Genomic DNA, 16707 nt, shown 5'->3' on the forward strand with positions numbered 1-16707 from the left:
TCTTTGCTTCCCTGTTGATTTTGCTCGTCCGTAGGTCGCAAAAGGGAATCACTGCAACCATCGTAAATACGAGCCGGTTGCCAAGCGTCTGACTTTTGATCACGTGACCATGGGGATGCTGCAATGGTCGTAAATGGGGAAAACGGTCATAAGTCACTTTTTCCAGTGCTGCTGCAAGTTCAAATTGTCACTAAATGTAACTGTTGTAACTCAAGGACTATCTATATCAATTGCAGGAGGCCTCAGGGAAAGACAGAGGCTGCCCTCATATGGGTTCCTGGGAAAAAAGCACGCTTTGCTAGGCGGCCTGGTAACCCCTAAATGTTTGGGGAGGCGGCTCCCATCATCCTTTCCCGGCTGGGGCTGATGGGAGTTGGAGTGAAGGATGTTTGGAAAGCACCCAGGGCTGACCTTCTCCTAAGCTCTCCAAAAAGGGAGGCCGCTGCATGAATCGTTCCCTCATTGGCAGAGCCTTGGAACATGGCTGGGACTACAAGACCCATCATCCCCTTCAGACAGGCAAGCTAGGTTGTTGTAGAGTGTGGGTGGGGCGGATTCAAATGCAGGGGAAGGAGGGCTTGGGTGCACTTTGGCCAGAAGAGCAAGAGGTTTCCCACACACACACACACAACCAAGGGAGGCCGCTCGGCTCAGGATGATGGGTGGTGTAGTGCTCCGCTTGGCAAGGTCGGTCTGGTGCCCTGCAGAAGGGGAAGCCGTGGGGTGCAAGGCGTGCGGGGGAGGGAGAGAGGTGGGGGGAGAGACACGGCTGCCTCAGAAGGCGGAAAAGCCACATGGGTCGCAGAACACAAAGGGGAAACTGAGGCACCGGGAGGGGGGGAAATTAGGGGAGGGGGCGGGGGGGTGCCCCAAGTTCAAAAGAGAATGAAGCAGGGATGAAACAGAGTCTATTAAGGAAAGAAACCCTCTTGGTGGGCGACCCCACCCACAAATACGCCGCAGCCCACCCACCCACCCCACCCCCAAAAAAACCCGCGAGCGAGACTCGCTCTAACCTCCTGGGCGCCTCCGCCTCCGCCATCTTGGATTCTTCCGGAACCCGCCCCCTCCGCCGCGGCTAAGCCCCGCCTCCCCGCATGCCGACCCCCCATTGGCCTCCTACGCAAGGCCCGCCCTCGCGCTCCACCAATCGTCAAAGCCGACGATGGCCCGGCAAACGCCACGCACGGGCTAAATGGGACGGGGCTTCCCATGTTCGATCAAACAGTGGGGGGGATAGGGGGGGTGAGGTTTGCTGGACGACTACATTCTTTAGAGGAAATGGGGGGGGACAAGAGAAGAGTAGCCCGTGGGAGCTACGGAGCGACCTGCACAGAGGGAGTAAAGGCCACCACTCCCATCATCCCCCGCTGGCTGTGGATGATGGGGGCTTGGCAGTCCAGGAACCCTGCACGGGAAACAAAAGGTTTTTTTTGCAAGGCCTATCCTTGCCTGGTTTGCTCACTTTTTTTTATTATCATTAAAATTTTACAGCAACAATAAAAGTTATTTTTAAAAAAATAAGAAAAAAAGTTACGAAATAAGACCACGAAATTCTGACTTCCTCCCTTCTATTGAGTAACTGACATCCTATTCTTTTCCTTCTGTTTTTAACCTTTTTTTTTTAATGTCCCCCAGATCCATGAATCATCCGTTTCAGTCTTGTGTACACAAAGTCCGTCCCAACTCTTGCAGAGAAAGAAAATTAAGTATTGTCCCACTGCTCTAATTATGAAGAGAATGCAAAGAGCTGTGAGTTCCCGCTTTTATTGATTTACTTATTTGTACTCGGAATCAACTGAAGGATGAAGATGAGGAATCTCCAATCAAGTCCCTCCAGCTCCGCCTGCCACGCAATACTGATGATGTGGCTATATTTACTGTCATAAAAAAGTCTTTGTGAAGAAACTTCTTTGTTAAAAATTTTTTGTCTGTGTGGGAGCGAGTGTTCAATAAAGAAACTCTTGTGTGCATTAAAAAGTAGAGAATGAAGGCAAAAAGGAGGAGGAGGAGAGGAAAGGAAGGCCAGGCGGTGGAGGTGGAGGGGATGAGTGGAAGAGGAAGAGCCGAGGAACAGAAGAGGAGGAAAGAAAGGAGGAGCATAGGGAAAAGGTAAGGAATGAAAAGAGGAAGAGGAGAAGGAAAGACAGGAGGAGGAGGAGGAGGAGGAGGAGGAGGAGAAAAAGGAATAGAGGAGGAGAAAGAAGGGGAGGAGAAGAAGGGAAAAGAGGAGGAAGTAGAAGAAGGGAGGATGAGAAAGAAAAGAAGAAGGGGGGAGGAGGAAAAGAAAAAGAAAAGAAGAAGAGGGGGAGGGGGAGGAGAAGAAAAAGAAGACGAGAGGAGGAGGAGGAGGAAGAAGAGGAAGAGGAAGAGGAAGAGGAAGAAGAAGAAGAAGAAGAAGAAGAAGAGGAGGAGGAGATGATAAGGGAAGAAGAGAAAGAGGAAGGGCAAGAAAACAAAATGCAAATGTTCTATCTATTCATGTTATTTCCAACCTTCCCTTAGTTAGTCCTTCCTTAACTGCAAGTTGAACCAGTTAAAACCCAAGAAGAGGGAGAGAACCCCAAAATAAATCATCTTTTCTCCATCCAAAGTCTGTTCCTGTTTGCACGTCAAAGCAAACTGCGCGAGAACCTCTCGTGGCCCTTCTCTCCAAATTCCAATCCACGGAAGAGCCCCCATTTCCCCCGCCCCCCCCCCCACTCCCAAATCCAAAAGGTCCTCCCCAAACCCACATTCCGAGCCCCCTAAGAATGGAAGCGCCCTGAAAGCAGACCCAGCCGGTCGATGTTCTTGTGCACGACGCTGTGTAAGACGTAGAGGTATTTGCCCGCGTCGGTGTCTCGCGAAAAGTCCCGGAAGAAGAGCCCTGTGCTGGCATTGAAGCTGAATTTTTGGGGCAGGGGGCTGTTGTCCCTCATGTAGTCCCAGACGCTGAGGAGGAGCAGGTGGACCTCAAAGGGGGCCAGCTGGTCAAAGATCTCGTGCATGTTGCTCAGGACAGGGGGAAGAAGGTGGCCTTCTCCCATGCAGGCCACCAGCGCGCAGGAGGCCTGCAGGGCCCAGGGGAAGTTGGTGGTGTCGTTCTCCCGGCAGGCCTCCCAGTGAGCCATCAGCGTGGCCATCAGACCCCGGAGCAGCACCGAGCAGTAACACAAGGCGGGCCTCCCGACCGCCACCAACTTCAAGAGCTCGAAAAGCAAAGGGTTGTCGCGGAAGGAGCGTCCGATCCGGATGTCGCGCTCCACGGTGTTGTGCGTGTGTTCCTCGGGAGGCCAAGCCAGCTCGCTGTTGGTCACGTCCGGGCACACCGTCTCCACTAACACCACCGCCACCGTCTTGGCCGCCTCGGGGTTGATGGCATTGCCCTGGGGCAGCTCAGGGGGTACCGAGCGTCCTGCCCCGCAGCACCTCAGCAAGAGGCCCAAAAAACCTGGATGTTGTGGGAGATCTCCTCGGGTTCTTGCCGATGCGATGCCTGGGGCGGTTTCAGGCCCCTGCCGATCACTCCTGCGTGGAAGACCGACCAGACGCTGCCGGAGAAGTTCACGGCTGCCATGAAGCGCCGGTTGATGTCCAGGAGGGACAGCTTGGTGGCCTCCAGTGTGATGTTGTTCCTGGCAGCGGGGGGCTCCGCCGTGCCCCCAAAAAGCTCAGCGTTGCCCTGGTGCAAGGCGCCTTCCACCAGGTACTGCAGGATGGCCTTGCTGGCTGTGGCCGACGCACCGCTCAGCCCGCAAAGAAGCCGGCTTCCGTAGCTGATGCCGGCCGGAGACTTGTCCCTCAAAACCGAGAAGAAGTGATGCACGGACGAGCGGACGAGGAAGAGCAAATGGGCCGGCCGAATTGCCTTGGGCATGGGGCAGACGGAGAGCAGCAGAGCGGCTGCTTGGGCCACCTCTGGGTTGCTGTGCAGCAGCAGCTGCCCAAAGTCGTAGATGTGGAAGGAGACGGCCTGGCCCAGCTGGTGGCCCATGGAGGCCGAGCTCTCCCCTTCCCACTGCATGATCAAGGCCAGATTCTGGAAGAGCTGAGCCATGTGCTGCTCGGAGAGAAACCCAGCATGGAGCTGGCGCACGGACTTCTTCACCAGGGCGGGCAGCAGGTCGGTCATGCAAGAGCTGAGGACAGTGTAGAGTTGGGTCGCGAGGCTGAGCTCCTCCTGGCTCTTGGCCAGGGTCAGCAGGTAGAAGAGGGCCTCGCTGGCACAGCTGGGGGTAGAGTAGACCGAGAGCAGGACGAGCAGCTGATGCAGCCAGAGAAACCTCTTCCTCTCCAGCTTCAGCGTCTCCGTGCAGAGCTCCTGCATGTGGTTCTTCAGGTCGTCCAAGAACGGCACCGCGCGGGGAGGGGCCTCCGCCAAGCTGGCCAAACCTCGGTTGTAGACCAGCTTCTGCAAGTTGAGGAGCAGCAGCTGGATCACCCGGTCACAGGCCTCCCGCACGCTGTCGTGGACCGCCAGGCCAGGGGTGGTGATGACCGAGGCGGGCATGGCGGTGTTGACGAGGAACTGCAAGGTACGGTAGGCGCCTCCAGACGTCTGGCAGATGAGGTGCACCACGATGCTGACCATGTTCTCTAGCTCCTCTCGGGGCAGCGCCACAAAGTGCTGGTGCAGCTGGTTGAGGACGCTGGGCTTGAGCGAGTCCACCAGCTCGGCAGAGATGGTGCTCAGCAGCGTGGGGGACATGACCGCCAGCTGTAGCAGGAAAGGGACCGTAGCCTTCTGCTGCTGGTCACGGGTGGGGCCCAGGCTCCTGTGAAACATTCTCAGCAACTCCTGCTTGATGCTTTCCGAGTGGCGAGAGGCCAAGTGGCCAAGGATCCCGACCACCGAGGCGATCTTGGGAACCCGCTTATCGGCTGCTGTGGAGCTGGGGAAAAGGAGGAGATCCGACGAAGCTGTCCCGTGCACGCAAAAATCCTTCAGCCCGCAGGAGAGGACTCGGTTGATGATGGTGTTGGGGAAGGAGGAGCCGATATGGGCCACCACCCAATCGAAGTGAGGCGAGTGCTGGACAGAGGTGTCCAAGAGGGCATCGACGCAAGCGTCTGGGCAGCTATTGATCATGGAGGAGAGGCACTGGGTGTAAATCTCCATCAAGACCCGCGTGGCTTTGCAGGACATCCATAACTGCAGCAACTCGTTCAGGCTGCTAGCATGGGGTACGTCGTGCCGCCCGGCGTACTTGCTACTCAGCTGCCCCATCAGGTCGATGGACCAGGAGGAAACGAGGGCAGCCCAAGCTTTGGGATTCATGCGGACAAACTCGGACAACACGGTTTGGATCTCCGACACCACGTCATCCAAGTTGGGACCCTGGGAGCGGAGGCCCCCCATCCCACCGTCGCCGGCCTCCAGTTCCAACAGGTAGGTGCAGACGTATTCATCGAAGACACTGCGGAGGTGCTCCAACACAGCACTGCGAGCAGGAGGTAAGTTGCGCAGCAGTAAAATGGCGCAACGCGCGTGTTCCTTGATGGTGAGTTTGTTCCCATGAACGGGGTCGACGCCACTGAGGAAAGCTTTGATCTCCTGGGCCAATTCTTGGGAACTGCAGGAGAAAGAATAAAAGTCAACTCAGGTTTAGGGCAAAGGTGATGTGCAGAGAATTCAAAGAAAAGCCAAGAAAATGTATCCATGGGAAATGCAGATGAAGATCAGCTTTTTAAAAACTTGGTCCTTGTTCAGTGCTAAATACCGATTAAAAACAATGTATGCACCCAGGAGAGGGATACAACTATAGAAACCATCCCTTTCTAATTTATAAAATAAAATACGTCAGTCATCTTCATCGTTCTTTTTTCTTCTGTTCAATCATATTGGATTCTCGAAGACTGACTTGGAGAAGTTCCTGCAGTTTTCTTGGCGAGATTTTCAGAAGCAATTTGCATTGTCTTTGAGAGAATCTAAATCACCAGCTGGCTTCATATCTATGGGCAGAACTAGCACTCCCGGTCTCCCGGTTTCTAGCCTTCACCACTACACCAAACTGGCTCACATTCTCATTTTAAAAAAATGTAAAGTTCGATATTTATTGTCCATCATCCTCTTTATCCTCGTTTTTAAAAAAAACACCATTATTTATTGATAATCATCTTCATCCTCATTTTTTTAAAAAAAGGTTCATGGATCATCGTCATATCCTCATTTTTCAAAAAAAAATTGATCATCTCCATTATGATTTTAAAAATATCATTTATGGATCATCATCAGTCTCAGTATTTTTTTAAAAAAACTAGACTTTATTAATCGTCTTCTCTTATAAACAAATAACATTTACTGATGATCATATCCTCATTTTTTTAAAAAAAAACAGCATTTGCTGATGATCATATCCTCATTTTAAAAAAAATAATCACTGATCATACCCTCATTTTTTTAAAATAGCATTTACTGAACATCTTCACCCTCCTTTTAAAGAAACGTAACATTTATCGACTTTTATTGATCAAAATCGTCATACATATTTTAAAAGCCCTAGTATTTACTGTTCATTGAACACCATCCTCGTCTTAAAAAGCTAATTAATTGCAAGCATTAATTGATTCTCTTTTCTCCCCCGCCCGCCTTTCTTCCTCGTCGTCTGCCCACCTTTGAGGAAGGCCTGGCAAGCTCTTAGGGGTAAAGCCTTTGCACCCCTTTGCAAATGTCAGAGATCACCATGGCAACCCTGAACGGTTGGGGGCGATGCACCCCTTCGAAAGGGCCGTCCCGGGCATGATTTCCGAAGCCTCCCTCCCCCACCCCCCACCCCGCCAACTACCTGAGCGACGGAGGCGCGGCGGCCGGTTTGGGGCTCGGGGCCGACCCCGGAGGCCCCACCACCCCCGCCGGATCGCACAGAGCGGACATGCCGGCACCGGCCGAGACACCTAAAAACGAATTTTAAAAAAAACCTTTTCCCCCTTGTTTTCCCTCCTTTGCGCCTGCGCACGCTGGGTCCGAACATGGGGGAAGAATTAAAACAGCGGACCGAGAGCGTCACGTGACGAAGAGTCCTACGCGGTTCTTCGACTCTGAAACAAACGTTCCGCACAGGTCGAAGCGGGTTGTTATCCACAACTCATTGTTTCAGCTTCAGTGACATGTTAACACTTGGAACCATTACTATTATTATACAGATTCAGCCCAGTCCCGGTGGCTTATGAATCAAGGTTAATAATTTCATATTCATAACTGCATATTCAAAGCATATTCAATTGTTCTGCTTGGATGCTGGGCACCTTCAGTTAAATGTAACACTTGGAGCCATTACTATTGTTTTAGACGAGGGGTCTCCAAACTTGGCAAATTTAAGACTACTGAGAATTCTAGGATTGAAGTCTACAAGTCTTAAAGTTGCCAATTTTGGAGACCTGTGTTATAGACTCAGCTCAGTTCCTGTGGCTTATGAATCAAGGTTAATAAGTTTATACTCAAAACATATTCAATTGTTCTGCTTGGATGTTGGGCAGCTTCAGTTCAATTTAAAATTAAGATAAGTTAACCTTGACATTTTTTTTTATTCTGAGCATACTGGCACACAATAAAAATTAAATTTTGTTGCCTGGTTTCAATAGCATGTGTATCTACCCATACCCACGTGCTATATACATACATGAATAGCATAAGAATAGAATAACAGAATTGGAAGGGACCTTGGAGGTCTTTTAGTCCAACCAGGAAATCTATACCATTTCAGACAAATGGTTATCCAATCTCTTCTTTAAAACTTCCAGTATTGGAGCATTTACAACTTCTGGAGGCAAGTTGTTCCACTGATTAATTGTTTTGTCTAATTTTATACCTACACACAGAGTATATTAATCACTGTCCCTTTTGAATATGTAGCGAAGTTCACAAGATTGATGTGATATGGAACAAAACTTGTGAATAAATCTGGATGTTCTGCTTCAGATACCAAGAAGCCCTCTTCCAAAAGGTAACAAGGAAAACGGGTCGTGAACAGGATGTGTAGCGGTCCAGGCAATCCTTCAGATTTGTAATAATTTGAGCCACTTGTTATATTAACTCAGCCCAGTCCCCGTGGCTTATTAACCATGGTTAATAATTTCATATGGCTCAGCATTTCTAATTTGTGCATTCCAACAGTTCTGACTCCAGACAAGAACCTGGATCAGTCAATATGGTTTTCTGGACATAACTGGCTCCCATTTCACAATTTTTAACCGTGTTTAGACAACAGCCACTGCCAAATGCACCATGCCTTAACACAATGTACTAACTAGTCATATTCTTTCCCTTCTTCCTCACAACACAAAAATAAAATAAAAAATAATTCTAAACCAAGACACAGGGTGTTTATTTTTTTGGGTCAGTTTATTATATGGATAAGAACACAAGACAATTTGAACATATGAAAATAGATATCTTTGCTGTGCACTTCTCTTTCAACTGAAATTGGTTGCCAATGCTAAAAAAAAAATTGGCATCTTGTATGATTAACTGTACACATGAACAGTTCTAGGTATCTGTGCCATAATCTGGTATGGCCACTGAAAATCTTAAACTACTTACTTGTAAAGCTTCTGTCTTATCAAGCACCCCTTTTTAAGGTACAACTTCAGACTAGCTAAATTTTAAACGATTTTGTAACTCCTCAAATTCAGGAATTGGGAGCTGCTCACCAAAAGAAAAAGGGATCAGACACCCACCCTCAAAATGTGGTTGATGGGTTTAAATTCCTGTTAAAAGCAAACAAACTTTATGGAGCTAAACTGGTTGAGAAGCTGATTTTTATTTTTTATTTTTTTGGTAACCTGTCTTTTCCTCCTCCTTCTCCATCCAGCCCTACCCCCAACTAGGAATGCTGTCACCGATAGGCTGGAAAAGAGAAAAGACACTGGTTTTCAAGATTCCAGAAGCCGGGTTCAGCTTTCCAATCCAGGTGTCATGTTAGTTTCCACCATCTCAACATCTGGACAGTCCTTTGGAGTTACCTCCTTTTTCTTCTTCCTTTTTGCACTCCGAACTGGAGAAACATCAACTGTACAAAAGGAACGATGGAAACAGTGTAAAAAAAAGGAAAAAAGTCACCACGTTCTCAAAGCCATAAAGCTGCCCTCTCATGGACATCTCTGACCCAATTTCCAGCAAGGGGTAAAGTACAGACAATCCTCGATTTACAATCCCAGCTGTGAATTTTGGTCGATAAGTGACATGGTCTTTAAAGCAAGTCATACGGCCATGAAGCAAATGGAAATTGGAAATGCTTTAAAGTCAACAATTAGACGTTGATCACAAGAGAGAAGACCAGGAGCTCAAATCTCCTATCTCACTCCCTCCAAGTGTGGAATGCCTTTCACTGTCAGGATTCCGGCAGTTGCCCTAATTAAATCATGAGCCTCAAGTCAAGCTTCAAAAACTTCAAAAGATTTATTAGGAGCTAATATGCCGGTATGACCTATCCCCATCCCTCTGGGTGTATCATAATTCCTATTCTCCAATGAAACACATTCATAGCCAAGAGTCATCAATCATGTTCTCCAATTAGAGATTTGCATGGCAAAAACTCTGGTTGCTTAGTTATAATCTTTGCAAGATAAGAATGTAATGCACTTTCGGTTCCAAATTGCTGCAGTGCTCTTTCAAATTTCTCCTCTTCCCTTTCTGTTCATGGCAACTCTAAAACATTCATAGAAATGTTTTATGAGTTGATATCCATCTTCTATGAATGATGCAAGCCCAAATTCCTTTCCCCAACTAAAGAAAGAAAATTTACCCTGCATTTCTGCTTTTTCCTTATTGGCATGACGCAGTTGTTTAAGCAGTTTTCTTTTCTTCTTCCCTGAGAGAGTAATGTTTGCCCGTGAACTAGATCTGGAAGAGAACAAGGAAATTACAAACAGAGAAGAAATGTTTTAAAGTCAACTCATGAATTTAGAAAAATGAAATCGGTCGTCTAAATCAGTGTTCCTTAACCTCAGCAACTTTTAAATGGGTAGACTTCAAATCCCAGAATTCCCCAGAAAGTTAACTTGAGAGTTTTTATTACAGCATTTAATTGGCTTGCACATTTTTCTTCCCCAGAAATAATCCACCAAAAGCGAACATATCACTCACGATCGCTTTTTCAGGTGATGAACGGTGGTAAGACCTTCATCTACCACCGCTCCCACAATCCGGTGTTTTTTTCGCTTCTCCTTGCTCAGGACACGGCGCCGTTTGAAGAGTTTTTTCCGCAGCTCCTGACACAAGAGAATGAGAAAGCTTTACAAGGAGCCGCCACCGCAACAAAAAATAAAAATAAACTGCAGAAAAATGGCAGTTCGGCACATCAAATACGTCTTTATCCCAAGCGTGTTTAACCTCCGCTGGAAGTTAGTGGGTCACAATCATCAGTAACTGAGTTTAAACATGCTTGGGATAAACATCTACATCATCCAACCATAGGTAGATCAGATTGGATTGGATTAGATTGGAGAGAGGGAAGGGAAGTGGAGGAAGGAAAGAAGGGGAGAAAGGAAGGAAGGGTAGGCTTTAGGAGAAACCCTCCCATACTACCACCTCTTACAATACTAGACAACACATCAACAGTCAACAGTATCAACAGTATAGACCTTCAAATTTCTAGGTTCTATCATATCACAAGACCTAAAATGGACACCTAACATCAAAAACGTCATCACCAAAGAATGTTCTTCCTGTGCCAACTCAGGAAGTTCAAACTGCCCAAGGAGCTGCTGATGCAGTTCTACAGAGGAATGATGGAATCTGTCATCTACACCTCTATAACTGTCTGGTTTGGCTCTGCAACCCAACAGGACAGACACGGACTTCAAGGGATAATTAGGACTGCAGAAAAAACAATGGCTACCACCCTGCCTTTCATGGAGGACCTGAAAACTGCACGAGTCAAAAAGAGGGCTGTGAAAATATCCACAGGCCCCTCACATCCTGGATGTAAACTGTTTCAACTCCCACCCTCAAAACGACGCTATAGAGCCCTGCACACCAGAACAACTAGACACAAGGAGTTTCCCCCCCCCCCCCATGCCTTCACTCTGCTAAACAACTAATTCCCTCAACACTGTCCAACTATTTACAAAGTCTGCACTACTATTACTGTTGTTCTCATCACTCCTTATCGCCCATCCCCTCCCACTTGTGACTGAATGACTGTAACTTTGTCGCTTATATCCTTGCTATTTTTACTGACTGTTTCCTAGTATGATTTGATTGCTTATTGTACCCTATGACTATGATTAACTGTTGTACCTGATGATTCTTGACTCTTGAGTCTTTTCTTTTTATGTACACTGAGAGTATTTGCACCAAGACAAATTCCTTATGTAAACAACCACACTTGGCCAATAAAGAATTCTATTCTATTCTATTCTGTTCTGTTCTAATTTCTATTTCTGTTCTATCCCATTCCATTCCATCCCATCCCATTCTATTTAAATTCTATTCCTATATCCTTCTATTCTATCCTTATTGTACCCTATGACTATTATTAACTGTTGTACCTGATGACTCTTGACGAATGTATCTTTTCTTTTATGTACACTGAGAGCTTAAGCACCAAAGACAAATTCCTTGTGTTCCAATCACATTTGGCCAATAAAGAATCCTATCCTATCCTATCCTATCCTAGGTAGCAATTGAGAGAGGGAGATAAAGGAAGACAGAAGAAAGGAAGGAACAGAGAAATTCAGAGAGAAGAGAGGCGGGAAAGAAGATAGGAATAGAAATTCAGATAGACAACTATAAATAAACACTTTTAATTTTTTTTATTTCTTAAATATCCTAGAATTAAATAAATAATATCCCTAATCGAAAACTCTTTAAAAAAATAAATAAACAGTTTATTTTATTTTTTTAATTTCTTCAATATCTTGGAATTACCGTCCGCGGCCGGTTGATCTTCCCGGAAGGAGCAACCATGCTGAAAAAAAAAAAACCACGTGGCCGACTTCTTTACCGCAGGTTTTCATTTCCGGGTAGGCGCCGCGGATCACGTGACATAAGAGGCGGAGGCGCGCGCGGCGGCTGCCACAAACCCGCATTGGCCCAAACGAAAGCGACCAATCAGAAAGGGGGATGGGGTTGGCTCCTCCCTTTTGACGTGCCTGTCTCGGAGTTTTTATGAATCGGCCACGTGGCGTCCTGGCTTTCTTTCGGAAATGGCTGCTCCCTGCAAAGGTAGGGAAAGGCAGGTAAGTTTCTTTTCTTCTTCGAAGGGATCGAGTGGATTCCTAGTCCGTGCTTCTCTTTTGATGCAAGAGAAGAGCTCGATTTCTGCCTGCTCTGGAAAGAGCTCGACTTTTTCCCGGGTTTATTAATTTTCTTTCTCCCTTTTTCTCCCTTCCTTTCTTTTCCTTCTGTATTTTCACTTTCTTTCATTAACTTTCTCTTCCTTCCTTTTTCTTTCCTTTTTTCCCTTCTATATTTTCCCTTTATCTTTCTCTTCCTTCCTTTTTATTTCTTTCACTCTTTTCCTTCTTTTTCCCTCCCTCCCTTTCATTCTTTTTTCCGTTCCTTCTTTTCCTTCTATCTTTTCCCTCTTTCATTATCTTTCTCTTCTTTTTTCTTTCGCTGTCCCCTTTTTCTTTACCTTCCTTTCATTCTTTCCTTTTTTCCCTTCCTTCAATTTTTCTTTCTTCCTTTCCCTCCCCTTCGTTTTTCCCCTTTTCTTCCTTTCCCTTCCTTCCTTTCATTCTTTTTTTCCTTTTCTTATTCCTCTTTATTTTCTCTTCCTTTTTGCTTTCCCCCATCCCTTCCTTTTATTCATTCTTTTTCTTTTCCTTCCTTTCCCTCCTTTTCTATGATTCTCTTTCCCTTCCTTCCTTTCCCATTCTTTCTCTTCCTTTTATACAGCTACCGATCTGGCGTCCCAGCAGGGCAAGAAACAGGAAAAGATGGAGAAGAGCATTCTTAATACCCACTCCCCTGAAAAAGTCAGGAGCCATGTTTATTGAGAAATCCTACCAAGGAAGATCCGAGGCATTCTTGGTGGAAGATGCAACGCCGCGATCAGAGATCCGCTCTGAAGCCACATGGAGGTTGGAGAAAGGCTGAGCGGCAGATCCCCAACACCCTAGGATGGCAGATTTCCAAAAGATCCGAGAGCAATGATTCTTGGTGATCCAATCTGTGGAAGCTAAAAGCTACCTTGATCCTTAAAAGCTCTTTTTAGGGATGTAGGAGACGAGACTCCAGGAAGAACAGGTGAGAGGATAACTTTAATCCCAACATTTGAAGGGAATCCACTGTCTCCCTACAAAAGAACCCCAAGAGATCTTCCTGCAGGGAAATTTAGGGGTGGCAGCCTCTTAAACTCCTTCTTTCTCTCTCCTAAACCATGGTTCCTATTTCTTTCCAAGCCCGGGGACACTATGCCTCCCATCCTCCACAGCCATGGCATAGGAGGATGGGAGGCCCAAGAGAAAACATTAAAAGATGGTAGAAGTTGGTCTGGTGTTATGTTCTCTTTCTCTTTTTTTCTTCCATCTTTTTTTTTTTCTTTTTCCTTTCTTTGTCTCTTTTCCTTCTCCCTTCCTTTCCTTCCTTCCTCAAAAATCAAAGCCTCCCTTTCTTGGCAGGATCGGGTTTTCCTGTACCCATTTCTGTAATGTGTGGAGGTAAACTAATACTGCCCAGCGTCATGTCTTCGGTGCCAGCGGTTTTCCCATCCGCTGGTTCTATCCTCAAGCGCCGGGACACGGCAAATTCCCCTTTACCATACAGATACTCCTTGGCATACGACTTAACAGATTTCTCTTGCTAAAGCAAGACAGTTAAGCTGCGTCCCATTTTACAATGACTTTATGTAAGCGGCTAGGTTACAAAGGGGTGAGTGATTTTGCGGGGTTTGTATGGCCTGGATAGAAAATGTGACTTCTTGAGCCCAGAATGTTGGAAATGCAAAAAAAAGTCAAGGTACCTTTTCTCACATGTGGTGGACATGCCCGGAAGCCAGGAGGTATTGGATTAGAATTAAAAAATGGTTAGAGGAAATAAGGGACCAACAAATCGAGTTTAGACCTCAACTTTTCTTGCTAGGGATAATAAGAGGGGATTATAGTAAAAAAGATAAATATATTATTTTGCATATAAATACCACGGCCAGGATTATATATGCACAAACCTGGAAACACGACCTTATAGGGATAGTGATAAAAAAGATCTTAGACTGCACAGAGATGGACAGGCCTACACTGGAGTTAAAAGATAGAGGTGAATCGGAATACTATTTGGTCTGGGATGCTTGGTACAGGTGGTTAGACAAAAAATATTAGTAATGAAATTGTGATGTATATATGAATATTTGCAATGCTGTTTAACGTTAAATAGTATATGTTTTTAAACTGCTGAAAAATGTTCAATAACAATATTTTTAAAAAGGAAAGAAAATGTGGCTTCTTGGTCTGAGCACATTGTGTTAGGATGTTGCCCCTTATTTTGCTAATTTAATTCTTGTGACTTTCTTTTTTTTTTTGACAAGGGTTTGGACAAGATTGAGGTGTAACCAAGAAAAATGAAGACTGGCAAACAAAATGGAAAGGCACCCGGGACTTCAAAAGACTTCAGAAACGTAGTCTGCAGTGTATTAATTGGATGTATTTATTTGCGGGCTCCTATGTGTACTTTTCCAGTTATTCAAAGCTGTTACCAATAATTACATTTTTTTTAAACAAATGTGATAGTCATTTTTTAAAAAAATCAGTAAGTCTCAGAGCTGGCATCCTACAGCACTTAAATTTGGCACCTACTAATAATGGTTGAATATAATTCGAGAATTGAAATTTCTTTGCTGCGTACCCCCGATTCACAGTTTAAATGAAGGTCCGATTTAATCTAATTAAATTTAAATTCCTAAATTGACGCACTTTTATTGTCTTGAGTTGTCTTTTATGTGGATTGTTTTCCATTTGGGGCAAATACTTTCCCCCTCCCCCCCTTTTCATTTCTGTATAATAAATAATATTTGAAAAGCTCAAGTTTCTGTGGAATAAATTATAATACATTCAAACTGTTTCAATGGCTCTGTTTCCAGGACACAAACAAAACAAAAAAAAACTTGCAAGTAAATTAGCAGTTTGGCGCGTAACGAAGGGGTTTTGGTTGATTTACACACCACTAATTCTGGATTTGTGGTTTCTTGGACAACACAACAAGCATCTTGGAGAATAAAGCAAGCAGCTTTTGTTTAATACTCAATAGATACTATATCATTGTCATTTAACGATCCCATAATCCCTTGTAGGGTAGAATCTGGACAACTGAATGGAGCTAGCAGTGTGTTTTAATGGCCGGATGGCCTTCCTGTTGCTAGTATGGAGTTTGTTTTTTTCTAATAGATATATTCTCATTGTGCCCAGAGAGAAATATCCGCCTCTATCCAGGATCAAACCCACAGCATCCTGATTGTGAGGCAAGAGTTTTACCGCTATGCCACCACACCACTCTGCTCAATGGATACTACAGAGAGAAAAAAATACTGTATTTCTTCATATCCTGCCTTTATTTTTACAAATAACTTGAGGTGGTAAACATATCCCACACACCTTACTATTATCACAACAACCACCTTGTGAGGTGGGCTGAACAAAGAGATGGCTCCAAGTCACCCAGCCAGCTTCATGGCTGAACTAGAACTCAGCATCTCCTGGTGATCGGCCTAAAGTCACCCAACCAGCTTTCATGCCTAAGGCAGAACTAGAATTCACCATCTTCCACTTTCTAGTCTTGATATCTTAAATCACATGACCAAACTGACCCAATGCATCCTCAACTTACAACCTTTCATTTAGTGACTGTTCAAAGCTCCAACAGCACTGAAAAAAATGACTTGTCTTTGTCTGTCCACTTACAAACTATTGCAGCATTCCCTACCTGAGGACTGTGCAACGATTCAATATTTTAATACTAGTCTGATCATGCCAAACCGGATAGTTTTGCTCAAGGCAGTTCCAGTACTGGTAGTCCTTGAGTTATGACCACAATTGAGCCCAGAATGGATGGCAAATTAACCAGTTTATTTCCTAGAACCTACCTTCCTTACTTCTTCCTTCTGTCCTTCCTTGTCTTCCTCTTCTCTCCCTCCCTCCTTCCTCTCCCTCCATCTTTCCTTCCTTCCCTTTTTTCTCATTCTCCCTTTTCCTACTTGCTCCTTCCTTCCTCTCCTCCTTCCATTCCCTATTTCCTTCCCTTCCTCCTTTTACTTTATCAATCTCCCTTTTCCTTCTTATTCCTTCCTTCCTCCCTCCCTCCTTCCATTCCCTATTTCCTTCCCTTCCTCCCTCCTTTTTCTTTTACTTTCTCTCATTCTCCCTTTTCCTTCTTACTCCTTCCTTCCTCCCTCCTCCTCCTTCCATTCCCTATTTCCTTCCCTTCCTTCCTCCCTCCCTTTCTTTTTCTTTTACTTTCTTTCTCCCTTTTCCTTTTCTTCCTTCCTCTTCCCTTTCCCTCCCTCCTTCCATTCTTTCTCTCTGTATTTCCTTCCCTTCCCCTCCCTTTTTTCTCTCTTTTCTTCTCTCCCTCTCTCTCTTTTCTTTTCCTTCTTTTTCCTTCCTTCCTCTCCCTCTCCTCCTTCCATTCCTTATTTCCTTCCCTTCCTCCCATTCCCTTTTCTTTTTACTTTTTTCTCTCATTCTCCCTTTTCCTTCTGACCCTTCCTTCCTCCCTTCCTCCCTCCCTCCCTCCTTCCATTCCCTATTTCCTTCCCTTCCTCCCTCCTTTTTCTTTTACTTTCTTCCTTC

The 16707-nt window shown here is 45.6% G+C and overlaps 3 protein-coding genes, 2 long non-coding RNA genes and 1 other non-coding gene across 7 annotated transcripts in view; 3 read left to right on the plus strand and 3 right to left on the minus strand.

Annotated features, from left to right (window-relative positions):
- Positions 1–1110, minus strand: part of GANAB (glucosidase II alpha subunit) — a 34710-nt gene extending 33600 nt beyond the window's left edge. For both annotated transcript variants that reach the window (XM_087943488.1, XM_087943487.1), the window contains exon 1: positions 1017–1110. In XM_087943488.1, coding sequence (XP_087799614.1) covers positions 1017–1042 — 26 coding nt within the window. In that variant the 5' untranslated portion in view covers positions 1043–1110. The remainder of the gene's footprint in view (positions 1–1016) is intronic.
- Positions 1111–1282: 172 nt separating this feature from the next.
- On the plus strand, positions 1283–1905 carry LOC148129516 (uncharacterized). Its single transcript, XR_015745345.1, has 2 exons — positions 1283–1426; positions 1639–1905. It is a non-coding gene; the product is annotated as an uncharacterized LOC148129516 (long non-coding RNA).
- Positions 1752–6932, minus strand: INTS5 (integrator complex subunit 5). Its single transcript, XM_026689329.2, is given in 3 exon segments — positions 1752–3433; positions 3436–5555; positions 6768–6932. Coding segments are annotated over 3 exon segments (2895 nt in total). The 5' UTR covers positions 6857–6932; the 3' UTR covers positions 1752–2747.
- A 1372-nt stretch (positions 6933–8304) lies between these two features.
- C14H11orf98 (chromosome 14 C11orf98 homolog) lies at positions 8305–11972 on the minus strand. The gene is made up of 4 exons (XM_026689330.2): positions 11852–11972; positions 10067–10191; positions 9726–9823; positions 8305–8990 (listed from the first exon to the last, which is right to left on the minus strand). The coding sequence occupies exons 1-4, from the start codon at positions 11888–11890 to the stop codon at positions 8875–8877; spliced, it is 378 nt and encodes a 125-aa protein (XP_026545115.1). The 5' UTR covers positions 11891–11972; the 3' UTR covers positions 8305–8874.
- Positions 11973–12120: 148 nt separating this feature from the next.
- On the plus strand, positions 12121–14978 carry LOC113426896 (uncharacterized). The gene is made up of 3 exons (XR_003372752.2): positions 12121–12162; positions 12824–13174; positions 14451–14978. It is a non-coding gene; the product is annotated as an uncharacterized LOC113426896 (long non-coding RNA).
- On the plus strand, positions 13532–13671 carry LOC113426900 (small nucleolar RNA SNORA57). Its single transcript, XR_003372753.1, has one exon. It is a non-coding gene; the product is annotated as a small nucleolar RNA SNORA57 (small nucleolar RNA).
- Positions 14979–16707: the final 1729 nt, after the last annotated feature.

This window comes from Notechis scutatus, chromosome 14 (genome assembly GCF_049901735.1).
Source record: "Notechis scutatus isolate UNSWTSFEM ecotype Mainland chromosome 14, rNotScu1.2, whole genome shotgun sequence".
NCBI classification, from domain to species: domain Eukaryota; kingdom Metazoa; phylum Chordata; class Lepidosauria; order Squamata; family Elapidae; genus Notechis; species Notechis scutatus.

Bases quoted from the DNA above. Each gene is read 5' to 3' on its own strand.
- C14H11orf98 (XM_026689330.2), bottom strand. From the start codon at position 11,890: ATGGTTGCTCCTTCCGGGAAGATCAACCGGCCGCGGACG. The intron at 10,192-11,851 runs GTAATTCCAAGA...CTCTTGTGTCAG, and splicing joins AGATCAACCGGCCGCGGACG to GAGCTGCGGAAAAAACTCTT. The intron at 9,824-10,066 runs GTGAGTGATATG...GTTCTCTTCCAG, and splicing joins CATCACCTGAAAAAGCGATC to ATCTAGTTCACGGGCAAACA.